Consider the following 27,728-nt stretch of genomic DNA (forward strand, 5'->3'; position numbering starts at 1 on the left):
CTTCTCACCCCTTTTACCCACTCTCTCCTCTTCTCACCCCCAGTTTGAGAATAGCAGGGACAGGGGTTCATGTTATGCAACAAACTAAATGCCCACACTGAAGGCTCGAACACAGTCACACACCCAACCCTATGTTGTGGAGGTGACTGACTGACTGAATGACTGGGGGAACCCTATGTTGTGGAGGAGACTGACTGAGGGAACCCTATGTTGTGGCTCTAGTCTAGTCACCACACCACACCACAGCACAGTACAGTACTGTCATCAATCACACTATCTTTTTCACCCGTGGTGGCACTGCTCAATGCAACAATTATGCAATCATTTTGATTTCTTTGTTGTTTTTGAGTAAGAGAAGATCAGTTGGGAAAAGCCCCTAAAAGAGGCCAGTATATTGTTGAGACAGTACTAGGGAGTAGTTGTGTTGGAAAGGAATGTCGAGTAGGCTATCTGAGGGGACCTGGTCCTGTGTTGGAGGTCAGAACCATTTAGGTAGAAAGGTGACACCTTGGGGATATGCGAATGCCGAAAAGCGACAATGTGTGAATATGTGTCATTAAAGAACACAGTTGCACACACCCACACACACACACACACACGAGCGAGCACATGCATGCATGTACACACTTTTTTGTTCCAGCTGGGGTGTTAATTTCACACTGAGGCTGGGCAAGTGCTGACCCCAAAACGTTGTAACCTCGTGAAGTGTGGAATTCTCCAAACCTGATGTCGTAATGTGCTGTTTCCTGTAGATATAGAGAGGGAGAGAGAGAGAGAGAGAGAGGGGGGTTGGAGAGGAAGACAGAGGGGGGGGGGGGGGGATGTGCGTATGTGTTTCTGTCTCTCTGCATTCCTCTTCTCTGTCCTACCCTCAAGTCATCTTTGTAATCTCCAGAAATGTGGGTGGCATTCTGGGTTTGGAATGTGTTCAGAACGTGACCGGGAGACCCATGGGGCGGCGCGCACAATTGGCCCAGCGTCGTCCAGGGTAGGGGAGGGATTTGGCCGGCAGTGGATGTAGCTCAGTTGGTAGAGCATGGCGTTTGCAACGCCAGGGTTGTGGGTTCGATAAAATAATGTATGCACTAACTGTAAGTCGCTCTGGATAAGAGTGTCTGCTAAATGACTAAAATGTAAATGTAAATGTAAACATTGGACTGTTTTTCCTCTGTACCATTTTCATTGGTCAGTTTGTTGCTATCCTTTTGGTGACTCCTTGCAGACTGAAGAGATCCTTCACTCCTGATAGCTGTGTCATAATTCAAGTATAGGTTAACAAGTATTGCAGTTACTCTGTTATACTGCACATAGGGCTAGGGTTACTGCTGGAAGTACAATGTAACCATGAGTAACCACAATACTGTTTCTGAACAGGACACACACACACACACACACACACACACACACACACACACAAACAAACAAACAAACAAACAAACAAACAAACAAACAAACAAACACACACAGAGTTCCATGAGTTATATGTAAATCAGTTCCATGAGTTGTAGGTAAATCAGTTCCATGAGTTGTAGGTAAATCAGTTCCATGCAGGTGTAGGTAAATCAGTTCCATGCAGGTGTAGGTAAATCAGTTCCATGCAGGTGTAGGTAAATCAGTTCCATGAGTTGTAGGTAAATCAGTTCCATGCAGGTGTAGGTAAATCAGTTCCATGCAGGTGTAGGTAAATCAGTTCCATGCAGGTGTAGGTAAATCAGTTCCATGAGTTGTAGGTAAATCAGTTCCATGCAGGTGTAGGTAAATCAGTTCCATGCAGGTGTAGGTAAATCAGTTCCATGCAGGTGTAGGTAAATCAGTTCCATGAGTTGTAGGTAAATCAGTTCCAAGAGTTGTAGGTAAATCAGTTCCGTGCAGGTGTAGGTAAAACAGTTCCATGCAGGTGTAGGTAAATCAGTTCCATGCAGGTGTAGGTAAATCAGTTCCGTGCAGGTTTTCATTTACAACTGCGACCTGGCAAAGATAAAGCAAAGCAGTGCGATAAAAACAACAACACAGAGTTACATATAGGGTAAAAAAACATAAAGTAAAAAAAAATACAACAGAAAATATATATACAGTGTGTGCAAATGTAGCAAGTTATGGAGGTAAGGCAATAAATAGGCTATAGTGCAAAATAATTACAATTAGTATTAACACTGGAATGCTATATGTGCAAGAGATTATGTGCAAATAGAGATACTGGGGTGCAAAAGAGCAAAATAAATAACAATATAGGGATGAGGTAGTTGGGTGGGCTAATTTCAGATGGGCTGTGTACAGGTGCAGTGATCGGTAAGGTGCTCTGACAACTGATGCTTAAAGTTAGTGAGGGAGATAAGAGTCTCCAGCTTCAGAGATTTTTGCAATTCGCTCCAGTCATTGGCAGCAGAGAACTGGAAGGAATGGCGGCCAAAGGAGGTGCACCACGGGTGGGTGCTGCTATGGTGACCAATGAGCTAAGATAAGGCGGGGATTTGCCTAGCAGTGATTTATAGATGGCCTGGAGCCAGTGGGTTTGGCGACGAATATGTAGTGAGGGCCAGCCAACAAGAGCGTACAGGTCACAGTGGTGGGTAGTGTATGGGGCTTTGGAGACAAAACGGATGGCACTGTGATAGACTACATCCAATTTGCTGAGTAGAGTGGTGTTGGAGGCTATTTTGTAAATGACATCGCCGAAGTCAAGGATCGGTAGGATAGTCAGTTTTACGAGGGCATGTTTGGCAGCATGAGTGAAGGAGGCTTTGTTGCGAAATAGGAAGCCAATTCTAGATTTAACTTTGGATTGGAGATTCTTAATTTGAGTCTGGAAGGAGAGTTTACAGTCTAACCAGACACCTAGGTATTTGTAGTTGTCCACATACTCTAGGTCAGACCCGTCGAGAGTAGTGATTCTAGTTGGGTGGGCGGGTGCCAGCAGCGTTCGATTGAAGAGCATGCATTTAGTTTTACTAGTGTTTAAGAGCAGTTGGAGGCTACTGAAGGAGTGTTGTATGGCATTGAAGCTCGTTTGGAGGTTTGTTAACACAGTGTCCAATGAAGGGCCAGATGTATACAAAATGGTGTCGTCTGCGTAGAGGTGGATCTGAGAGTCACCAGCAGCAAGAGCGACATCATTGATATACACGGAGAAAAGAGTCGGCCCAAGAATTGAACCCTGTGGCACCCCCATAGAGACTGCCATAGGTCCAGACAACAGGCCCTCCGATTTGACACATTGAACTCAATCTGAGAAGTAGTTGGTGAACCAGGCGAGGCAGTCATTTGAGAAACCAAGGCTATTTAGTCTGCCAATAAGAATGCGGTGGTTGACAGACGTCTGTTTCATTAATATAAAACGTAACAGATTTTCACACAGCTTTCTCAGCAAGGCTCTCTCACAGAACTTTGCGCATGTGTGTGTGCACGTGCGCAAGAGAGAGAGTGACACAGACACACACACACACACACAGATAACTGGACTTGGCGCATGTTTTCATCAGACACACACTGTCGGAAGTAGTCTAGAAGTGTTTTTACACAGGTATGCATACACAAAGTTGTCCCAGTGAAAATTAGCCAACGATATGCCAGCCAGTGGCATGGCTGTTGGAACACCAACCTGTCTTGACATTCTACATCATGTTAGTCTGACAATGGTCAATGGTGAGCAGAGATGATATGTGATAAAGACTGAGTTGAAATGCTCTGTGTCAACTATAGCTAGAATGCACGTTTGGTGAAACAGTGCCCCAGTGCCTTTTTTATTGTTTTGTTGATGAGACAGAGGAGGGGACTGTCCAGCAGTTGTGCTGTAAAAAAGAATTGTAGTACATATTCTGATGTTCTATCATGCATGCAGTGATGATCGAGGAAGTAACTTCTTTGTTGTTGTAATATCCCAAACGGACGTGGCTGTTTCACCAAATACGGATTCGAGCTTTAAGCAGGGTTAATGGACGTTGGCCATGCGCAGTAGATCAACTTGTAGAATCGTCAGGAAATTAACAGGAAATGATGGCCGATGTTCTGTGGTCAGGAGTGATAGGACGGCCACCTGCAGCACACGGCCGACGTTCTATTGGTCTGTCTTTCAGAGGCAGAGCTGGAGGCAATGATGTCTCATCCTAAAGGGAAAAATCACCCCAAAACAACTGGATAGCGTTATCTTGCAGCTTTTAGTAAATATAACAGTATGTCAGAGCGAAGCAGTGGCTAGCAGGGTTGGAGGACTTTGGGAGGTAGAGAGGCATGACTGGTACTGAAAAGCTGCTTTTGAAGCTGGAGGGGCTCGGAGCTCACGCACAGGGCTTAGCCCCACCATGCAAGGTAGTGAGGGAGGGAGGGAGGGACGAGTTTCTCCCTCCCTTTTTGTCTACGTAAGGCTGAGGCAGAGACCAAAGGCTGAGGCAGAGACCAAAGGCTGAGGCAGAGGCCAAAGACTGAGGCAGAGGCCAAAGGCTGAGGCAGAGGCCAAAGACTGAGGCAGAGGCCAAAGACTGAGGCAGAGGCCAAAGGCTGAGGCAGAGGCCAAAGACTGAGGCAGAGGCCAAAGACTGAGGCAGAGGCCAAAGACTGAGGCAGAGGCCAAAGACTGAGGCAGAGACCAAAGACTAAAGACTGAGGCAGAGACCAAAGACTAAAGACTGAGGCAGAGGCCAAAGACTAAAGACTGAGGCAGAGGCCAAAGACTGAGGCAGAGGCCAAAGACTGAGGCAGAGGCCAAAGGCTGAGGCAGAGGCCAAAGACTGAGGCAGAGGCCAAAGACTGAGGCAGAGGCCAAAGACTGAGGCAGAGGCCAAAGACTGAGGCAGAGGCCAAAGACTGAGGCAGAGACCAAAGACTAAAGACTGAGGCAGAGGCCAAAGACTGAGGCAGAGGCCAAAGACTGAGGCAGAGGCCAAAGACTGAGGCAGAGGCCAAAGACTGAGGCAGAGGCCAAAGACTGAGGCAGAGGCCAAAGACTGAGGCAGAGACCAAAGACTAAAGACTGAGGCAGAGACCAAAGACTAAAGACTGAGGCAGAGACCAAAGACTAAAGACTAAAGACTGAGGCAGAGGCCAAAGACTAAAGACTAAAGACTGAGGCAGAGGCCAAAGACTGAGGCAGAGGCCAAAGGCTGAGGCAGAGGCCAAAGACTGAGGCAGAGGCCAAAGACTGAGGCAGAGGCCAAAGACTGAGGCAGAGGCCAAAGACTGAGGCAGAGGCCAAAGACTGAGGCAGAGGCCAAGGACTGAGGCAGAGGCCAAAGACTGAGGCAGAGGCCAAAGACTGAGGCAGAGACCAAAGACTAAAGACTGAGGCAGAGACCAAAGACTAAAGACTGAGGCAGAGGCCAAAGACTAAAGACTGAGGCAGAGGCTAAAGACTGAGGCAGAGGCCAAAGTCTGAGGCATAGACCAAATACTGAGGCAGAGATCAAAGACTGAGGCAGAGACCAAAGACGGAGGCAGAGACTGGCATTTTATGAAACTGTACTGTCATTCTAAGGCTATTGGAACAGGTTTTGGTTAACGTCAGCTAGTGTGACGGGGCTGACAAGTCATCACATGTCTTATTGTTCTTTCAGGAAGGCTGATGCATACATCAATGTGATTGTAGAGTTTGTTATAAAAGGCAGTTTATTGTGTGTTTTTGTACATCAGACCAGGTTCTGAAAGTTGTGTATGTAATATGTGTTGGTGTGTGTACATACTAGACTGACCGTGTATGTGTTTGTCCTCTGGTGTGCAGTGGGTGGCAGGGTGAATCAGGAGCTGAAGTACACACGTCAGAAGATGGGCGAGGAGGCCATGTTCAGTCCCCAGCTGATGATTCAGGCACCGCGGCAGGAGGGCGCTAACGTGCTCACTGTGGAGGCACTACAACAACACCTGGACTCAGCCATCAAGGCCAGCAGAGTGCACGTTTACCTCTTTAACAGGTGACACACACACACACACACACACACACACACACACACACACACACACACACACACACACACGGTCAAACAAATGATGTTTTAGATCATTCATAGCTGTTGTGTAAGTGATATATTGAACGTCTCCTTTTCAGACAATGGAAATTGGAACATTTATGCTACAAATCAGGAGAAATGGTTACCGAAGCTCATTTTATGGACCAGGTAAGCATGAGTGAACTGAGTTTGTCTCTCTATTTCTACACCAAACACCACCTCTCATACAGAGGATTATAATGTGATTAGTAGTTGCAGAGCGTCAGTGGTAACATGGTGCCTGCTGTCTTCGATCAGATCATTGAGAAGATGTTGTGATATTACTATAATGTGATGTTATTATAATGTGATGTTCTACTGTACTGATTATAGCACCAGTGGTAACATGGTGTCTGCTGTCTCCTGTCAGATCATTGAGAAGCTCCACCCCTGTCTCATCATCACTCCGCTTGACTGTTTCTGGGAGGGAGCCAAGCTCCAGTCTGGAATGGTCTACCTCCCGTGAGTACACATTATACACATCACACATTATACACATCACACATTATACACATCACACATTATACACATCACATCACACATTATACACACCACACATTATACACACCACACATTATACACATCACACATTATACACATCACACATTATACACATCACATCACACATTATACACACCACACATTATTCACATCACACATTATACACATCACACATTATACACATCACACATTATACACATCACACATTATACACATCACATCACACATTATACACACCACACATTATACACATCACACATTATACACATCACACATTATACACATCACACATTATACACATCACACATTATACACATCACACATTATACACACCACACATTATACACATCACACATTATACACATCACACATTATACACATCACACATTATACACATCACATCACACATTATACACACCACACATTATACACATCACACATTATACACATCACATCACACATACACACCACACATTATACACATCACACATTATACACACCACACATTATACACATCACATATTATACACATCACATCACACATTATACACACCACACATTATACACACCACACATTATACACACCACACATTATACACATCACACATTATACACATCACACATTATACACATCACACATTATACACACCACACATTATACACACCACACATTATACACAGCACACATTATACACACCACACATTATACACATCACACATCACACATTATACACATCACATCACACATTATACACACCACACATTATACACACCACACATTATACACATCAGAGAGAGAGAGAGAGAGAGAGAGAGAGAGAGAGAGAGAGAGAGAGAGAGAGAGAGAGAGAGAGAGAGAGAGAGAGAGAGAGAGAGAGATTTTTTTTTACTTGAGATCCACAAAGAATTAGAAAACAAACCCAATTTTGATCAACAGTCTACCTGTATTTGTGAATGATCTGGTTCATTGTCCTCATGCTGATTGGATGTTGTGTGTGTGTGTCTCCCCCCTTCACAGCGGTAAGCCCCCTCTGCAGTGGACCAACTTTGACCCCAAGGAGTTTCTGACGGAGCTTCGGGCCCTGAAGTTCCAGGTAGACAGCTGGGAGGTGATGCTGGAGAAGGCTGACGTGGGCCATGGATACATGGACCGGCCCTGTCTCAACCCCCAAGACCCAGACTGTCCCCTCACTGCCCCCAACAAGAACACCACCAAGGTACACACACACAGGACGCAGAAACACACACATCCATGTATATGCTGTTTGTACACATGCATGCATGCAGACACAGATCCATTGACTATGTTGTTGTGTTGCAGCCCTTTGACCTCGCTCGCATCCTGACTGGCGGCTGCCATGGCCTCTCCAGGAAGTACATGCACTGGCAGGAAGAGCTGATTGTAGGGGGGACCACCAAGAATGGCACCGGACCACTACTCAGGTGAGAGAGAGAGAGAGAGAGAGAGAGAGAGAGAGAGAGAGAGAGGAGGAGAAAGAGAGAAAGAGAGAGAGAGAGAGAGAGAGAGAGAGAGAGAGAGAGAGAGAGAGAGAGAGAGAGAGAGAGAGAGAGAGAGAGAGGGAGAGGGAGAGAGGGAGAGAGGGAGAGAGGGAGAGAGGGAGAGAGGGAGAGAGGGAGGGAGGGAGGGAGGGAGGGAGGGAGGGTATACAGTGGATCTAGTGTCCAGGCAGCACATCCAGAGTTGAGCAGGAACAGCTGGAGCTCTTAGATTTCACTGGAATCTGCTAATGACTGCTAGATTTACTGCACTGCAACACACACAGCCTGCCACTTAAAACACACACTAACACTCAGTTGGCCAGGGTACATACTGTACATGTATACATAAACAAAGTGCTCTCCAAGTAACATTTAGTGTGCATCCAAAATGGCACCCCGTTCCCTATACATAGCGAATAGAGTGCCATTTGGGATGCATCCTTACTATAGGTCAGAATGCACAGTAAGCACTTTCTGCCTAGCCGGGTTAGGAGAGAACTGGACTATGGAGATCTGCTTGTGATTCTACAAATGCCCTGGAGATTTTCTAATTCAAGTGCAGTTTAAAGTAGGCTTGCACTGGATCCCTTTGCTCTAAACACACACTCACACAGTGTGTATTTCTTTGTTTTTGTGGTTGTGTTTTTGCTTGGTTGGCAGTGACGGGTCGTTATGGGTGTGGGTGTGTTTATGTTCATGCGTGTGTGTGTGAGTCTGGGTGAGTGTGTGTGTTCACATTAGTATGCGTGTGTTATTTAGCTGCCCACAGGGATGTTTAGATGGGTGGCGGGCGGCAGGCATGACGGGCATGGCATTTATGCTGCTGCTTACAGGGCATTTTGCTGCCTGGCATTGTGTCACTGCCCACAGTGGCACTACCCACGATGCCTACTGCCTACATCACCTTTACTAGTTTCATTACCCACAATGATGAAGGCGAATGTCAGCCCAGGATCTCTGTAACATAATAATAATATCAGCCCCGGATCTCTGTAACATAATAATAATATCAGCCCAGGATCTCTGTAACATAATAATAATATCAGCCCAGGATCTCTGTAACATAATAATAATATCAGCCCAGGATCTCTGTAACATAATAATAATATCAGCCCCGGATCTCTGTAACATAATAATAATATCAGCCCAGGATCTCTGTAACATAATAATAATATCAGCCCAGGATCTCTGTAACATAATAATAATATCAGCCAAGGATCTCTGTAACATAATAATAATAATGTCTGGTTGAATTTTATCTTTTAGATTTTAATAATTTTCATTTAGATTTTTAAGGTTAACCACATTACAATGATTTTGAGATATAAAGATGATATAATATACACTATATATTCAAAAGTATGTGGACACCCCTTCAAATTAGTGGATTCGGCTATTTCAGCCACAACCGTTGCTGACAGGGTTATACAATCGAGCACACAGCCATGCAATCTCCAAAGACAAACATTGGCAGTAGAATGGCCTTACTGAAGAGCTCAGTGACTTTCAACGTGGCACTGTCATAGGATGCCACCTTTCCAACTAGTCAGTTCGTCAAATTTCTGCCCTGCTGGATCTGCCCCGGTCAACTGTAAGTGCTCTTATTGTCAAGTGGAAACGTCTAGGAGCAACAACGGCTCAGCCATGAAGTGGTAGGCCACACAAGCTCACAGAATGGGACCGCCGAGTGTTGAAGCGTGTTGCGCGTAAAAATGGAGGAGGAATAATGGTCTGGGGCTGTTTTTCATGGTTCGGGCTAGGCCCCTTAGTTCTAGTGAAGGCAAATCTTAACGCTACAGCATACAATCACATTTGTGGCAACAGTTTGGGGAAGGCCCTTTCCTGTTTCAGCTTGACAATGCCCCCGTGCACAAAGCGAGGTCCATACAGAAATGGTTTGTCGAGATCGGCATGGAAGAACTTGACTGGCCTGCACAGAGCCCTGACCTCAACCCCATCGAACACCTTTGGGATTAATTGGAATGCCGACTGCGAGCCAGTCAAGTCCCCACAGCAATGTTCCAACATCTAGTGGAAAGCCTTCCCAGAGGAGTGGGGATTGTTATAGCAGCAAAGGAGGGACCAACTCCATATTAATGCCCATGATTTTGGAATGAGATGTTCGACGAGCAGGTGTCCACATACCTTTGGTCATGTAGTGTGTATATACAGTGGGGAAAAAAAGTATTTAGTCAGCCACCAATTTTGCAAGTTCTCCCACTTAAAAAGATGAGAGAGGCCTGTAATTTTCATCATAGGTACACGTCAACTATGACAGACAAAATGAGAAAAAAAATCCAGAAAATCACATTGTAGGATTTTTAATGAATTTATTTGCAAATTATGGTGGAAAATAAGTATTTGGTCAGTAACAAAAGTTTCTCAATACTTTGTTATATACCCTTTGTTGGCAATGACACAGGTCAAACGTTTTCTGTAAGTCTTCACAAGGTTTTCACACACTGTTGCTGGTATTTTGGCCCATTCCTCCATGCAGATCTCCTCTAGAGCAGTGAGGTTTTGGGGCTGTCGCTGGGCAACACAGACTTTCAACTCCCTCCAAAGATTTTCTATGGGGTTGAGATCTGGAGACTGGCTAGGCCACTCCAGGACCTTGAAATGCTTCTTACGAAGCCACTCCTTCGTTGCCCGGGCGGTGTGTTTGGGATCATTGTCATGCTGAAAGACCCAGCCACGTTTCATCTTCAATGCCCTTGCTGATGGAAGGAGATTTTCACTCAAAATCTCACGATAGATCGCCCCATTCATTCTTTCCTTTACACAGATCAGTCGTCCTGGTCCCTTTGCAGAAAAACAGCCCCAAAGCATGATGTTTCCACCCCCATGCTTCACAGTAGGTATGGTGTTCTTTGGATGCAACTCAGCATTCTTTGTCCTCCAAACACGACGAGTTGAGTTTTTACCAAAAAGTTGTATTTTGGTTTCATCTGACCATATGACATTCTCCCAATCCTCTTCTGGATCATCCAAATGCACTCTAGCAAACTTCAGACGGGCCTGGACATGTACTGGCTTAAGCAGGGGGGACACGTCTGGCACTGCAGGATTTGAGTCCCTGGCGGCGTAGTGTGTTACTGATGGTAGGCTTTGTTACTTTGGTCCCAGCTCTCTGCAGGTCATTCACTAGGTCCCCCCGTGTGGTTCTGGGATTTTTGCTCACCGTTCTTGTGATAATTTTGACCCCACGGGGTAAGATCTTGCGTGGAGCCCCAGATCGAGGGAGATTATCAGTGGCCTTGTATGTCTTCCATTTCCTAATAATTGCTCCCACAGTTGATTTCTTCAAACCAAGCTGCTTACCTATTGCAGATTCAGTCTTCCCAGCCTGGTGCAGGTCTACAATTTTGTTTCTGGTGTCCTTTGACAGCTCTTTGGTCTTGGCCATAGTGGAGTTTGGAGTGTGACTGTTTGAGGTTGTGGACAGGTGTCTTTTATACTGATAACAAGTTCAAACAGGTGCCATTAATACAGGTAACGAGTGGAGGACAGAGGAGCCTCTTAAAGAAGAAGTTACAGGTCTGTGAGAGCCAGAAATCTTGCTTGTTTGTAGGTGACCAAATACTTATTTTCCACCATAATTTGCAAATAAATTCATTAAAAATCCTACAATGTGATTTTATGGAATTTTTTTCCTCAATTTGTCTGTCATAGTTGACGTGTACCTATGATGAAAATTACAGGCCTCTCTCATCTTTTTAAGTGGGAGAACTTGCACAATTGGTGGCTGACTAAATACTTTTTTCCCCCACTGTATATATACATTTACATTTTAGTCATTTAGCAGACGCTCTTATCCAGAGCGACTTACAGTTAGTGAATACATTTTTTTTTATATACTGGCCCCCCGTGGGAATCGAACCCACAACCCTGGCGTTGCAAACGCCATGCTCTATCAACTGAGCTACATCCCTGCCGGCCATTCCCTCCCCTACCCTGGACGACGCTGGGCCAATTGTGCGCCGCACAATATATATATATATATATATTAGGAAATTATCCCGTGACCCCTAGTTTGGGAACCGCTGCTCCAGTGTATCTGATATGTGTTCTCTTTGTTGTGTGTGTGTGTGTGCGTGCTTGTGTGTGTGTAGTGCCCAGGCGTTACAGACAATGTTCCAGCTGATGACTCCTAAGCAGATGTTTGAACACCTGAAGGGCTATGAGGAGGTGTCCCATATCAACTGGAACCAAGATAAGGCTGCTGCCATACTGGAGGCCTGGCAGAGGAAATACTCAGAGGTAATGGTGTGTGTGTGTGTGTGTGTGTGTGTACAGTGGAGTAAACTGTACTAGGAGCCATACAGAGTGTACCGTAAACACATGCTGCGTGTAGAGAGAGGGGCATTCCTGTCTATGGCAGACGTAATGTGCACATTCCAGCCCCTGTCCTCCCCTCCTCCTCCCCTTCCTCTCCCCCTCTCCCATCCCTCCCCCTCAGTCCAGTTGCTCCTGTGTGGGCCTCAGAGGGAGAGGGGAGAGGACAGGGGGAAACGGTCCATCTCTGCCCTAGTTTGGAGGCAGCATTAGCAGCAGCAGCTTATGATATAAAACACTATGGCTGTGATAGTTTCAAGAAGGCCCTAGCAATGCACTGCAGATGTATCATGGCAGGGTTTTTTCTCCATCATGGTAGGGTGCACATTTTAGTTTTAGCCCAGCATTAACACATGTGAAGTCTGGGCCTCCAGTATAGCCCATGGCCCTTATCTATAGCTGAAGTCTGGGCCTCCAGTACAGACCGTGCCCCCTATCTAAAGCTGAAGTCTGGGCCTCCAGTACAGACTGTGCCGCCTATCTAAAGCTGAAGTCTGGGCCTCCAGTACAGACCATGCCCCCTATCTAAAGCTGAAGTCTGGGCCTCCAGTACAGACCATGCCCCCTATCTAAAGCTGAAGTCTGGGCCTCCAGTACAGACCGTGCCCCCTATCTAAAGCTGAAGTCTGGGCCTCCAGTACAGACCGTGCCCCCTATCTAAAGCTGAAGTCTGAGCCTCCAGTACAGACCGTGCCCCCTATCTAAAGCTGATGTCTGGGCCTCCAGTACAGACCATGCCCCCTATCTAAAGCTGAAGTCTGGATCTCCAGTACAGACCGTGCCCCATATCCAAAGCTGAAGTCTGAGCCTCCAGTACAGACCATGCCCCCTATCTAAAGCTGAAGTCTGGACCTCCAGTACAGACCGTGCCCCATATCTAAAGCTGAAGTCTGGGCCTCCAGTACAGACCATGCCCCCTATCTAAAGCTGATGTCTGGGCCCCCCAGTAGGCCCTGTATTTGAACTTGCAACCTGGGGACCCTGGTACACTGTAGGCCCCATATGTAAGCCTGGTCCGCCAGTAGAGAGTGGGCCCTGTAGTGGTGTGTGGCGGTGGGTTAGAGTTGGGGGCTGTGCAGGGGAGAGCAGGACATCTGGAACACATTAGGCAGGCGCTGAATCTTTTGAACACACACACACACAATCTCTTTCCCAGCTGCGGACCCATTGGTGGCTCATGTCTGACATCAACTGGTCTTTGTTTTTAAGGTCTCGACCTCTGCTCCGTACGATGTGACCCTGTGTGTGTGTGTGTGTGTGTGTGTGTGTGTGTGTGTGTGTCAGCAATTCATTTTTGGGGCCAGTGTTCAGTGAGAGGGAAGAGGTGTGATAATTTGTGTGATTTTTATCAATGAAATACTGCTCTTCTAACCATCAGTGAAAGAGTCCAGAGCATTGAGTTTTTCGTGTGTGTGTGTGTGTGTGTGTGTGTTTATAGAGGTCACAGCTGCAGTACTGTACTCTCCTAGAGACTCTCCTACTCACTCTGTAGAGTTGTTTGCTTTTACATCATTTACACTATTCAACCTGTTATTTAGCTGACTCTCTCTCTACCTCCCTCTCTCTGTCTCTCTCTCTACCTCCTTCTACCTCCCTCTCGCTCTCTCTCCCCCTCCTCTCTCTCTCTCTCTCTCTCTCTCTCTCTCTCTCTCTCTCTCTCTCTCTCTCTCCCCCTCCCTCATCTCTCTCTCCTTCCTCTCCCTCCTCCCTCCCTCTTTCCCCAGACGGTACAGCAGAGTGTAGCAGCCAACTCGTCTCAGAAAGTTTTGACGTTTACCACCACCACTCTGGAAGACATCCTCAAGTCTTTCTCTGATGTCAGCGTCATACGAGTGGCCAGCGGCTATCTGCTCATGGTGAGAGTAACACACCTGGGGCTCAACACACTAAATGAACTGTGTGTGTGTGTGTGTGTGTGTGTGTGTGTGTGTGTGTGTGTGTGTGTGTGTGTGTGTGTGTGTGTGTGTGTGTGTGTGCATGCTTGAATGCTTGAGTGAGTGTGTGTGTGCAAGCGTGTGTGTGTGAGTTAACACACTCTCTCTCTCTCCCCTTTGTGTAGATGGCTTGTGTGTGTGTTAACTTTCTCTCTCTCTCGCTCTCTCTGTGTGTAGTTGGCCTATGCGTGTCTGACCATGCTGCGCTGGGACTGTGCTAAGTCTCAGGGAGCTGTAGGACTGGCTGGTGTCCTCTTGGTGGCGCTGTCTGTGGCTGCAGGCCTGGGGCTCTGCTCTCTGCTGGGCATATCCTTCAACGCTGCCACCACACAGGTAGCACACACACACACACACATCCACATACAATCAGTCAAAGGTTACAAACACCGCCTCCTGCACATACACAGTGTCCCGTGTAGCTCAGTTGGTAGAGCATGGTTGTGGGTTCGATTCCCACGGGGGGCCAGTATGAAAATGTATGCACTCACTAACTGTAAGTCGCTCTGGATAAGAGCGTCTGCTAAATGACTAAAATGTAAAAAAAATACTGTAGGCAGGTAATACATAATTCAGACTTCAGTCACACAACAGACCGACTAACTGGTATGTTTGTGTGTGTTTCAGGTGCTTCCATTCCTGGCACTAGGTGTAGGTGTGGATGATGTGTTTCTCCTGGCCCATGCCTTCAGTGAGACGGGACAGAACAAGAGGATCCCCTTTGAGGTGAGACACAACAACAACATCAACAACAACAATACAATGCTTCCACGCTACACTGATCACACAGGGCACGGCTTCTTCAATCCCAGCCTGTAAGCAAAGTAGGAGAGCTAATCTGGGACCAGTTTTGCCTTATTTAAAGCATAATGAATATGATTGTATGAAGGGGGAATCTGATCCTAGATCAGCACTCTGAGACACTTTTTTTTGAATATGGGCTCGGGTGAGTGTCCCATGTCTAAATGTGTCCTTGATTAGAGGGGAAGATTGAAAACAAACCTATTCATCCCCCTTTCTCCCTCTGTCTCCCCCTCCTCTTATCCCTCACCTAGAGGAATGCATGTGAGCCTGTCTTCACCTGTGATGCAACATCAAACACACACACACACAGCCAGACATTCAAATGTCTATAGGAGCGTACTTTGTATACACTAATGCACTAATACACTAATAGGATGTGGGCTCTCCTAAATTTGTGCAGAACAGATCTTGAGGTCTGGTGCACTGAAACGTTTTGTAGAGTGTGTGTGTGTGTGTGTGTGTGTGTGTGTGTGTGTGTGGAAGGGGATTATTTTCCGTCTCCATCATGCAAAGGGAAAAACACAGACATGTATTTGCTTGTTTTTGCTTTCCCCCGGCTTCCTCTGTGTGGCGGAGATGAACAGTAAACAGAGATGAACCTGATCTCTTCTGTCTGAAACACTCACACACTGTGTGTGGTCCTTCACGTCCTCAACACTTCACATACACTAGCGTTGGGCGACGTCAACCTTCGTCCTATCGTGATTATGTACTCATAAAACATTGTGATATATGATTTTATCGCCCCCTATTGGCCAACCCCCAATTTATTTATTTGTTTTATTTTGCGCTGCTTTGTTCTGTCTATCTTAAATTCCATTTGCGTTGATATCCCTCCCTCCCCCCCCTGTTGATATCCCTCCCTCCCTCCCTCCCTCCCTCCCTCCCTCCCCTATTATTTAATTGGCGTCATGATGTATCTCCTCTGGCAATGCATTGGGTTTTGTAGCCCCCTATCTAAACAGGTTGAAAATGGAGCTCTCTCTCTCTCTCTCTCTCTCTCTCTCTCTCTCTCTCTCTCTCTCTCTCTCTCTCTCTCTCTCGCTCTCTCGCTCTCTCGCTCGCTCTCTCGCTCTCTCGCTCTCTCGCTCTCTCTCTCTAGGACCGTACGGGGGAGTGTTTGAAGAGGACAGGCGCGAGTGTAGCTCTCACCTCCATCAGTAACGTCACTGCTTTCTTCATGGCAGCTCTCATCCCTATACCTGCCCTACGAGCCTTCTCTCTGCAGGTACCTGTGTGTGTCTGTGTGTGTGGTTGTGTGTGTGTGGTTGTGAGGCACTTTTTCTTGACTTCATTCATAAAACTGAAAGTTATCCCCCCTTTGTGCCCTGATTGGTGATTGGCCCAATATCTGTCCAGATTGTGGCTGAGGTCCACGTAACCCTATCCGTGTGTGTGTGTGTGTGTGTGTGTGTGTGCTTGTAGTATCAGTGTGGGAGGTGGTTAAAGGGGCAATCTGCAGTTGCTACATCCATTTGTTCATATGTATATGAATTATTTTACTTAGAAATGCCTCATGAGCTTAGTTCAACTGTCATACCCCATCAGAACCCATCAAAACATGGTCAAAACTATAGTTGTTATATCATGGATGGTCAGTCCTTGCATCCATAGCTCTGTCTATGCATTTGAGAGTGGTTACATTCCTCCAGCCCCATCCCCATCCCTCAGCTTTTTACTGAAACAGTGGTGGGTGGCTTTAACTTTTTTATGGTTGTTTGTTATGGATGGGGGGGGGGTTGACTCACATCTGTCATTCATTTTTGAAGAGAGAGAGAGAGGGGGGGGAGAAGGAGGGGGGAAAGTGTTAGATCGGATACGCTGTGTGTTTGAGAGATCAGTCTTTCTCCTCATCTCTTTCTCTATCTATCTCTCTCTATCTCTATCTCTCTCTCTCTCTCTCTCTCTCTCTCTCTCTCTATTTCTCTCTCTCTATTTCTCTCTCTCTATCTCTCTCTCTCTTTCTCTCTCTATCTCTCTCTCTCCCTCTCTCCTGATACAGGCATGGCGTTACTCTCCTCTCACTCTCACAGTGAAGCCAATATTAGTATGTGTGGACAGATGGCTTTAGTACAGGGGTCTGTTATACATGCTCTACTTACCCCAAAGGTCTGATTGAACCAGGACACACACACACACACACACACACACACACACACACACACACACACACACGCACAACACTTGTTCACAAATCCAAGCTATATAAGCCCACTTACCTGACACACACATTTGTGCGCTCACATACGCATGTACAGTGTCTTCAGAAAGTATTCACACCCCTTGACTTTTTCCACATTTTGTTGTGTTACAGCCTGCATTTGAAATGGATTAAATTAAAATGTTGTGCCCCTGATCTACACACAATACCCCACAATGTCAAAGTGGAATTTTGTTTTAGACATTTTTACAAATTAATAAATTTTAGTGTTTAACATGATTTTTGAATGATTACCCCATCTCTGTAACCTACACATTACAATTATCTGTAAGGTCCCTCAGTCAAGTAGTGCATTTCAAACACAGATTCAACCACAAAGACCAGGGAGGTTTTCCAATGCCTCGCAAAGAAGGCACCTATTGGTAGATGGGTATAAAAAAAAGCAGACATTGAATATCCCTTTAAGCATGTTGAAGTTATTAATGATGCTTTGGATGGTGTATCAATACATCCAGTCACTACAAAGATACAGGTGTCCTTCCTAACTCAGTTGCCGGAAAGCTCCACTATCTGTACTGGGGTCAGCTATTGGCCACCTGGCGTGTGTGTGTGTAGAGGACATGTGATGTGTTTGTGGGTCGCTCTCTCTCTCTCTCTCTCTCTCTCTCTCTCTCTCTCTCTCTCTCTCTCTCTCTCTCTCTCTCTCTCTCTCTCTCTCTCTCTCTCTCTCTCTCTCTCTCTCTCTCTCTCTCTCTCGTTGTGTAAGGAATTGAGACTTTACAACGAGCTAAGGAATGAGTGAAGGAGGGGGAGTGGTGTGTATGTTTGTGTGTGTGTCTGGTTGGTGTTAAGGCGTGGTTACAGTGGGAGGTAATAGGGTGCTGTAAACTAGCAGTGAGAGTGTGTGTAGGGGTGTGTGTGTTGTCTGCGAGCCATAGCGCCTGCTCATCACCTCAAGCCCTGCAGTCCTCTGTCTCCCTGGGTGTTCTGGCACACACACAGGACTAGTGTGTGTGTTCAGTGGTCTGGCAGCTACACAGGATCCAGATTGTGTTCTGGGCAGGAAGCCAGCCTAACCCCACCCTCGTCTCTCTACGTCTCTCACTCTGTCTCTCTATGCTCCCGTTCTCATTTTGGTTTTAGACATGTTTACAAATTAAGCATTTTTAGTGGTTATTAGACTGTCAAAATTGTAACTACATTCATCAAAAGAACACGACTGCCTGCAAAAAGATTAGTGCAACCATACTTGTCTCTTGAGTCCAAGCAGACAAAACAGAAAGTTAGTCTGTGTTTAAAAAATCCCAGTACATCAATACATTTTCTTTGCAGTCGCTAAATCATGATGATCAAAATTGTAAATACAACTATCCAAAGGTGCAGCATATGGGCAATTACTCTCATTGTATGCATATTTCACCAAACAATTTCATACATACTGTATCAAATCAAAAAGTATTCCTGATTTAAAAAAAGGAAATAAACAATAGGTACATTGTGTGCTGGATTCATGTTTTCAATACAAAGGTTGGTTTTCTCATAGTTTTATAGATGTTCCATTGGCGCACAGAAAGACATTCCACACTAGAAATAAGGAAAGGTGCATGAGTGTGCAGAGCTGTCATCAAGGCAAAGGGTGGCTATTTGAAGAATCTCAAATATAAAATATATTTTGATTTGTTTAACACTAATTTTGGTTACTACATGATTCCATATGTGTTATTTCATAGTTTTGATGTCTTCACTATTATTCTACAATGTAAAAAAATAAAAAAAAATAAAGAAAAACACTTGAATGAGTAGGTGTGTCCAAACTTTTGACTGGTAGTATATGTTTCAACACAGATCAAAAAAATGCTTGTACGTGATTGAGAAAAACTGTAATGACTGAAAGGTACTACAATGTGTAGTATAGTATTCTACAGTACACTACTACATTCTATAGTAAGCACTACACAATCGAGGGATACTGCAGTGTGGAGTATAGTATTCTACAGTATACTACAATTTAATACAGAATACTATAGCATTAAGTACTATAGTATTCTATAGTACACTGTAGTATTTTCTTATGTGGGTTAACTCACTTTATCTCTTACTTCAGTGGTATGATATGAAATATGTACACTTTGTGTGTGGGTGCGCGTGCCGGTATGCGTGTATGTGTGTGTGTGTATGTGTGTAAGTGTGTGTTTAGAGGGGCTAGTGTGGTAAGGATAGGGTTAGGAACAATATGAACTACCCCCTTCCACCTTCACACAAGTCATGGCAGCCTGATAAGTTCATTGAAGCCCTTGTTCCCTGTGTGTGTTCTCGCTGACCAGGCTGCGGTGGTGGTGGTGTTTAACTTTGCCATGGTGCTGCTCATCTTCCCTGCCATCCTCAGTATGGACCTGTATCGCAGAGAGGACCGGCGTTTTGACATCTTCTGCTGCTTCTACAGGTAACACACACACAGATACAGACACGCACAATACCAACATGTTTCAAGCAGACCACCATAGTCCCCGTGCCCAAGGACACTAAGATAACCTGCCTAAATGACTACCGACCCGTAGCACTGACGTCTGTAGCCATGATGTGCTTTGAAAAGCTGGTCATGGCTCACATCAACACCATTATCCCAGAAACCCTAGACCCACTCCAATTTGCATACCGCCCCAACAGATCCACAGATGATGCAATCTCTATTGCACTCCACACTGCCCTTTCCCACCTGGACAAGAGGAACACCTACGTGAGAATGCTATTCATTGACTACAGCTCAGCATTCAACACCATAGTGCCCTCAAAGCTCATCACTAAGCTAAGGATCCTGGGACTAAACACCTCCCTCTGCAACTGGATCCTGGACTTCCTGATGGGCCGCCCCCAGGTGGTAAGGGTAGGTAACAACACATCTGCCACACTGATCCTCAACACGGGGGCCCCTCAGGGGTGCGTGCTCAGTCCCCTCCTGTACTCCCTGTTCACCCATGACTGCATGGCCAGGCACGACTCCAACACCATCATTAAGTTTGCCGACGACACAACAGTGGTAGGCCTGATCACTGACAATGATGAGACAGCCTATAGGGAGGAGGTCAGAGACCTGGCCGTGTGGTGCCAGGATAACAACCTCTCCCTCAACGTGACCAAGACAAAGGAGATGATTGTGGACTACAGGAACAAAAAAGAGGACTGAGAACGCCCCCATTCTCATCGACAGGGCTGTAGTGGAACAGGTTGAGAGCTTCAAGTTCCTTGGTGTCCACATCACCAACTAACCATCATGGTCCAAACACAACAAGACAGTCACGAAGAGGGCACGACAAAGCCTATTCCCCCTCAGGAGATTGAAAAGATTCGGCATGGGTCCTCAGATCCTCAAAAAATTATACAGCTGCACCATCGAGAGCATCCTGACTGGTTGCATCACCGCCTGGTATGGCAACTGCTTGGCCTCCGACCGCAAGGCACTACAGAGGGTAGTGCGTACAGCCCAGTACATCACTGGGGCCAAGCTTCCTGCCATCCAGGACCTCTATACCAGGCGGTGTCAGAGGAAGGCCCTCAAAATTGTCAAAGACTCCAGCCACCCTAGTCATAGACTGTTCTCTCTGCTACCGCACGGCAAGTGGTACCGGAGTGCCAAGTCTAGGTCCAAAAGACTTCTCAACAGCTTCTACCCCCAAGCCATAAGACTCCTGAACAGCTAATCATGGCTACCCGGACTATTTGCACTGCCCCCCCACCCCATCTTTTTACGCTGCTGCTACTCTGTTAATTATTTATGCATAGTCACTTTAACTCTACCCACATGTACATATTACTTCAACTACCTGAACTAGCCGGTGCCCCCGCACATTGACTCTGCACCGGTACCCCCCTGTATATATAGCCTCCCTACTGTTATTTTATTTGACTTCTACTCTTTTTTTCTCAACACTTTTTTGTTGTTGTTTTATTTTATTTTTTTATTTAAAATAAATGCACTGTTGGTTAAGGGCTGTAAGTTAGCATTTCACTGTAATGTCTGCACCTGTTGTATTTGGCGCATGTGGCCAATAAAATTTGATTTGATTTGACACACGCACAAACACATACGCACACACACACTATGAGCTTGATTCAATCTGTAATGCTGAAGGGCTGCGCTACAGCGTGATAGAAATATAAAGCCAGTGTTCCCATGTTAGCGTAGGCTGCATTCATGGTGAACGCTGCATATGTCGGCTCAATCAGAAATTATGTTTAAATTTCAATCGCGGTATAGCGCTGAACTTCAGCGAAATGGACTGAATCGAGCCCTCTATATCCCTCCCCACCCTGTGGCTGAAAAAGGTTTATTGTGTGTTGTGTTTTTCCATGTGATTACAGCTGAGTGTCTCTCTCTACCTCAAATCCCCCTCACTGATCATTTAATGACTGTTTAGAGTTTTCTGTCTGTCTGGCTGGCTGTTTATCATTCTCTCTCTTTAGTAAACATCAACTGCCTGCCTGTGCATGTTCAGCTGCAAAACACTCACAGAGGCACACATTAAATACACTCACAGAAATACACACATACTGTATACCAAACATCTCCAGCCCCAGTGCTAACTGTCTGTCTGTCAGTCTGTCTGTCTCCAGCCCCAGTGCTAACTGTCTGTCAGTCTGTCTGTCTCCAGCCCCAGTGCTAACTGTCTGTCTGTCAGTCTGTCTGTCTCCTGCCCCAGTGCTAATTGTATGTCTGTCAGTCTGTCTGTCTCCAGCCCCAGTGCTAATTGTCTGTCTGTCAGTCTGTCTGTCTCCAGCCCCAGTGCTAACTGTCTGTCAGTCTGTCTGTCTCCAGCCCCAGTGCTAATTGTATGTCTGTCAGTCTGTCTGTCTCCAGCCCCAGTGCTAACTGTCTGTCAGTCTGTCTGTCTCCAGCCCCAGTGCTAATTGTATGTCTGTCAGTCTGTCTGTCTCCAGCCCCAGTGCTAACAGACTGTCTCTCTGTCTGTGTCCCTCCAGCCCGTGTACTAACAGGGTGATCCAGATTGAGCCCCAGGTCCACCTGGATGGAGCGGATGGCAGTCGCTACAGCCCCCCTCCCCCCTCCTACCACACCACCCCTCCCACATACAGCAGCTCACCCCCGTCCTACAGCAGCCATGGTTTCTCCCAGCAGACTCAGATCACCATGCAGTCTACTGTCCAGCTGAGGACAGAGTACGACCCCAGGACTCAGGCCTTTTACACTACGGCCGAACCCAGATCCCAGATATCTGTACAACCCTTTACACCCACGACTGTAGCCACCGGCCCCGCCAACAACCCCAATGCCAGTCACGCTGGTCACAGAAACAACAACCACCACAGCAACCATCTCAGCCGGAGTGGGAGTAGCAGTGGTCACGTCAACCTCAACAACAACAACGGTAGCCGTGGTTCAGGCTCGGTCCCGTTCCCTCCTCCTCCCCAGTCGTCCTCTGGCGTCCCCACTGTCTCCCCCCAGGCGGGGGAGGGGGTGTGTGTGTCGGGGGAGAGTGCCAGCTCCACCAGGGATCTGCTGTCCCAGTTTGGAGGGGCCTCTCTGGGGCTGCGCTGTCTGGAGCCCCCCTGCTCCCGGTGGACCCTGGCCTCCTTTGCCGAGAAGCACTACGCCCCCTTCCTACTGCAGCCCACCACCAAGGTCAGTCTGTCTGTCTCCCTGTGTGTGTGCGTGTTCCTCACTAGCAGTGGCTAACTCTCCCAGCCTGCTGAGTCAGAGCTAGCTAACCACAGAGCTTCAGTAGTGATTTCCAGTATGTTCCAGTACGTTCAAGTAATCATATATCTTAGAGCAGGGCTAGACCAGACCAGGCTTTCAGTCTGTGGTCAGTATCTGACTAAAAACAGTTCTCTCTTCTCTCCTGGGTGGGCCCTTAACCTGACCTCCTGACGTAACTGACTCAGCCTGTAGTCAGACACTACATTAGTCTGGCTGGAGTGTTGAGATGGGTCACTAAACTGGGATAGTAAAACAGGTCCTGATAGTGGTAGCTAAGTGGTGTGACTACGTCCCAAATGGCACCCTATTCCCTATATAGTGTACAACTTGTGCACTTAACACTCATCTCCAGTTCCCTTTGGAACATTGGATGTTTCTGTGGTCGTTGGGTTTCAGTCTGTAAAGGACCACCCGTGTTTGATGTAGTGCACTTATCTCCCTCAACCCACCCCCCCTCCCTCTCTCCCCCCTTGCTCCCTCCCCCCTTGCTCCCTCCTCCCCTCCATCCCTCCCTCCAGGTGGTGGTCATCCTGTTGTTCCTGGTCCTGCTGGTGGTCAGTCTGTACGGGACCACCCGGGTGCGAGACGGGCTGGAGCTGACAGACATCGTTCCCAGGGAGACCAGCGAGTACGACTTCATCGGGGCCCAGTTCAAGTTCTTCTCTTTCTACAACATGTACGTGGTGACCCAGCGGGCGGAGTACTCCCAGGCCCAGCCCCTGCTCTACCAACTGCACCGCCGCTTCAACACAGTCCGCTATGTACTGAGAGAGGACAATGGACAGCTGCCACGCATGTGGCTCCACTACTTCAGGGACTGGCTACAAGGTGAGACAGACGGGGATACATATACAGTACTTGGAAATATACAGGCTTGCACGCACACACTTTGTTGTTGTCATATTTGGCAGCCATCCTCATTAGCTGCAGTTGTTTTCCAGCAACATGAACTAAGCCTTCAGGCTCTTTGTAGACAAGTGCACAACACTGGTGAGGGTTGAAGTGCTTGTACATGTACGTGTGTATATTTATCTGTGTCTGCGAGTGTGTGTGTGTGTGTGTGCGTGCGTGTGGCTGTGTGTGTGTGTGTGTGTGTGTGTGTGTGTGTGTGTGTGTGTGTGTGTGTGCGTGTGGCTGTGCGGGGAGCTGCAGAGTGGTTGAGTTACAGAGAGCTGTGTTTAATATTGCTCAGTGAGATGGCTGGACAAATTGGACCCAGACAGCGAGCAGAGGGAGACCTAATACACTGTCCCAGAAACAAGCTACTGGCCAGGGGGAACATACAGGGGAAGAGGGGGAGGTCAGGAGGAGAGAAACACGATGAGAGAAAGAATGAATGAGTATTTGTGAAGTGGAGATAGAGAGCATGAAGGAGAGAAATTAAGAGGTAGAGAGAGATATTCTCAGCTAGTTCTACTCTCATACAACGCACTAAGTAGCACAGTGTGCACCATGTCCCAACGTCTTTTAACAAGGCATTTGGTGAAGTCTCATAGTGTACTGCGGGGGAGAAATGTGTGTAATTACACAATCATTATCCCTCTGTGTGTGTGAAACAGAAACACATTGACCAGTAGGCTCTGGATTACTAGTCTCACAACTCAACCATTTGGAAGAGATTGAACACTTTCAACACTTTGTGCTGAGATTCAAGTTCAAGCAGACATAAGCATGCAAACAACCCACAGCCATACACAGAGAGAAAGACAGAGAGAGACCTGCTGCTGGTGTTGTTGCTTACACAGTCTCACTGCAGAATTTGACATTCATCCACTTTCTCCAAACATCAAATTTCGAACTTACGGGTTACATTTACATTACATTTTAGTCATTTAGCAGACGCTCTTATCCAGAGCGACTTACAGGAGCAATTAGGGTTAAGTGCCTCGCTCAAGGGCACATCGACAGATTTTTCACCTAGTCAGCTCGGGGATTAGATCCTGCGACCTTTCGGTTACTGGCACAACGCTCTTAACCGAAATGTTAAATGTAGGTACTCATTCTGAATGGTTAAGGTAAGGGTTAAGGTTTGGGATAGGGTTAAAACCAAAAAGAAAAAACTGTGTCCACACCTGGGATCGAACACACAACCTTGTAATCCAGAGTCATGGGCTTACTTGATGGTAATAGCGCTCACTGTTTCCCCTAGTGGCCGGTTTCAAAGGCATTTCCCGACATCCTCAGGACATGGATAGACATCCAATTTTGACGTCAATCTTGAACGACCTGGCTGGTCTAGATTTGACATTTCATGCAGTTTTTGTATTCTGATGATGGAATTCTGAACACGTCATGCGTCTACACCTACATTTAAATGTGTCTAACGTGTCCACAGTGTGTCCGGATTCCCTTTTCCTGTGCTGTATTCAAATGCCAGTATGTGTTCTGCAAACGGTGGAACAGGCTAAATCTGATAATAACACAACTACCACTTGATGGCAGTAGCCATCTACTGTAACTAACTAGCCAGCTACCCTATGTAGCTAGCCAGCAAGCTAGCTAGCAAAGCTAAAGGGATTACAAACAGATTAGCATAACTCTACCCAAACAATTTCTTTCTTCTAAATAAGCTAGCTGGCTAGCATTTACGAATAATAATAATAATAATAATATGCCATTTAGCAGACGCTTTTATCCAAAGCGACTTACAGTCATGCATGCATACATTTTTGTGTATGGGTGGCCCCGGGGATGGGTGGTCCCGGGGATCGAACCCACTACCTTGGCGTTACAAGCGCCGTGCTCTACCAGCAGAGCTACAGAAGAAAGCAAACACGTTCCTCACATGCTAGGAACATATTTCCTTCAACGTTTAATGAAGTTGCATGTAAGTGCCAAGTGTAGACACAGCCTGAGGTCTTGGGGACTGTGTAATTGTGAGAGAAAGAGAGGTTGTCGTGAGACTGAAATGGAGCGGGTTCTACAGAAGATGTCATTACTGTGTTGTATGGCTATATCTAGTCAATATCCCCATAGGCCAGAGCTCAAAGTATGGTGATCTCCTTGAAGAGAGACTTCACATGTTGTTGTGCTCTGTTTTTATTTGTGTCCGATTGGTCATGCTCCTATTGACTGCTGCTGTGTCTCTGTTGGCTGTTTGAGGAGTGCAGTCAAGGCGTGACCGTGGTCTGCTTTTAAAGGTTCCCTTGAAGGATGCAGTCATACCCACCAGTCGTTGTGGAAAACATAGTCCTGTTTTGGATATGTGGTCATGTTTTGTGTGTCTTTTATAAAATAGTATTGTCCTGTTTTGCAGTGTGAATGTAATCAACGTTCCCTCTAAGCTGCTCGCGTGTGCGGGCACGCAGTAGCCCTGAGACTGCCGTGCAGAATAAATATTAGCCCACAGAGAGAAGCACGAGATTTAATGAACTTCACTCAACTTTCTAGAGCAGTGGTCACCAACCGGTCAATCGCGATCCACTGGTCGATCTCCAAGGCATTCATAGTCGATCACCAAACATTTCTGTAAAAACCCATTGATAAAGTGTTTTCTTTCTTCGTCTCGGGCTGTTTGCGGTAGATGCATCTGATTCAGCTGCCCTGTGAGCCGGGTAGGCAACTGTTGCCATTTTTAACCATTTCATGTGTCTGAAGGTACAAACTCTGCATTCCCGGCGGGCCCGGAGAGCAAATCAAGTGCACTATAGGCCTACCTATAGTGCACTTGATTTGAGATTAAAGCGAGAGCTGCATGTAGCCACGTGTGCACATTGTGTTCATACCCTTTGCTAGTTAGTGAGTTATTTGCCCAGTTATAGATCATTTGTAGTCAACAATAGGGGAGTGATTGCTTCCTTCAAGAGCACAAAACGTGTACATTTCTAGACATCTTCGAAAAGCCAGTCAGGTAAAGACCTTTTTTTGTCTTAAAGGTGCAGTGTTGTATTTTGAGACAGGCTTGAATAAGCTAAGTAGCCAATAGGCAGAGGGTAGCATAATTTGTCTGATTCTCTGTAATAAATAATAATAATGCATTTTATTTTGTAAAGTTGTTTCTTGCATCAAACAACACGAACACATTTTCAGTCATCTCCTTGTCTGAAGGACAAGTGGATAAACAGGTTAATGTCAAGCCCTGCATGTTTTTTTCAAAAGTCTCATGGAATCTAGGCCTACATTGAACACCACACATTGGCTGCTACTGTGGGCTGAATGATAGAACAGCTATTTCCAATGTTATGGGATGCATTTTCTCCATTGTTTTTGATGGTAGGCCACTCTGGTAGGTCTACATTATGATCAAATAGCCACAGTAGCCTACTTGGCCACTGTTAAAACTGTAACTTAAAGCAGGTACATCCTCAGTGTTCACAGTAAATGCGCACTGGAAGTGACATTTTCAAGTTTGCGCTCAGCAGACCTGAAATTTGCTCAGCGCCTAAATAAATACATGGAATGTAACGTGTTGATAGTTCTGTTGGTCTTGGTGTAGAATGTGGTCCTGTTTTTGATGTGGTCATGTTTGTGTGTTCAAGTCAGTTTTGTAGACTAGAGTGGGGTTGTGTTTAACATGTTGTGATGTATGGTTATGCTAAGGTTGTTTTGTGATGTTTGGTTATGGTTGTGTTGTGGTCGTTTTGTGTGTTGTATGTATGGTTATGTTATCGTTGTTTTGTGTGTTATGATGTATAGTTTTGCAACGTGGTCTCAGAGCATTCCGTATTATTCTGTAAGTAAATCCAAGATACTCCATTTAGTATGATACGTGTTAATTTGTGGATGTCCATCATCGATTTCGTATATGTTACAAATTACAATTCATATGATAAGTTACGAATCTACACATTGCAAAATATGTTACG

The 27,728-nt window shown here is 46.2% G+C and overlaps 1 protein-coding gene across 2 annotated transcripts in view; it reads left to right on the top strand.

The window, feature by feature from the left end:
- LOC121559464 (protein patched homolog 1-like) overlaps positions 1 to 27,728 on the top strand; it is a 96,956-nt gene that overhangs the window by 29,683 nt on the left and 39,545 nt on the right. For both annotated transcript variants that reach the window (XM_041872708.2, XM_045226842.1), the window contains exons 3-15: positions 5,711 to 5,900; positions 6,035 to 6,104; positions 6,346 to 6,437; positions 7,495 to 7,693; positions 7,798 to 7,919; positions 12,089 to 12,236; positions 14,036 to 14,167; positions 14,423 to 14,578; positions 14,870 to 14,968; positions 16,149 to 16,274; positions 19,532 to 19,650; positions 22,185 to 22,845; positions 23,442 to 23,751. In XM_041872708.2, the coding sequence (XP_041728642.2) occupies positions 5,711 to 5,900; positions 6,035 to 6,104; positions 6,346 to 6,437; positions 7,495 to 7,693; positions 7,798 to 7,919; positions 12,089 to 12,236; positions 14,036 to 14,167; positions 14,423 to 14,578; positions 14,870 to 14,968; positions 16,149 to 16,274; positions 19,532 to 19,650; positions 22,185 to 22,845; positions 23,442 to 23,751 (2,424 nt within the window). The remainder of the gene's footprint in view (positions 1 to 5,710; positions 5,901 to 6,034; positions 6,105 to 6,345; positions 6,438 to 7,494; positions 7,694 to 7,797; positions 7,920 to 12,088; positions 12,237 to 14,035; positions 14,168 to 14,422; positions 14,579 to 14,869; positions 14,969 to 16,148; positions 16,275 to 19,531; positions 19,651 to 22,184; positions 22,846 to 23,441; positions 23,752 to 27,728) is intronic.

This window comes from Coregonus clupeaformis, chromosome 18, assembly GCF_020615455.1.
Source record: "Coregonus clupeaformis isolate EN_2021a chromosome 18, ASM2061545v1, whole genome shotgun sequence".
NCBI classification, from domain to species: domain Eukaryota; kingdom Metazoa; phylum Chordata; class Actinopteri; order Salmoniformes; family Salmonidae; genus Coregonus; species Coregonus clupeaformis.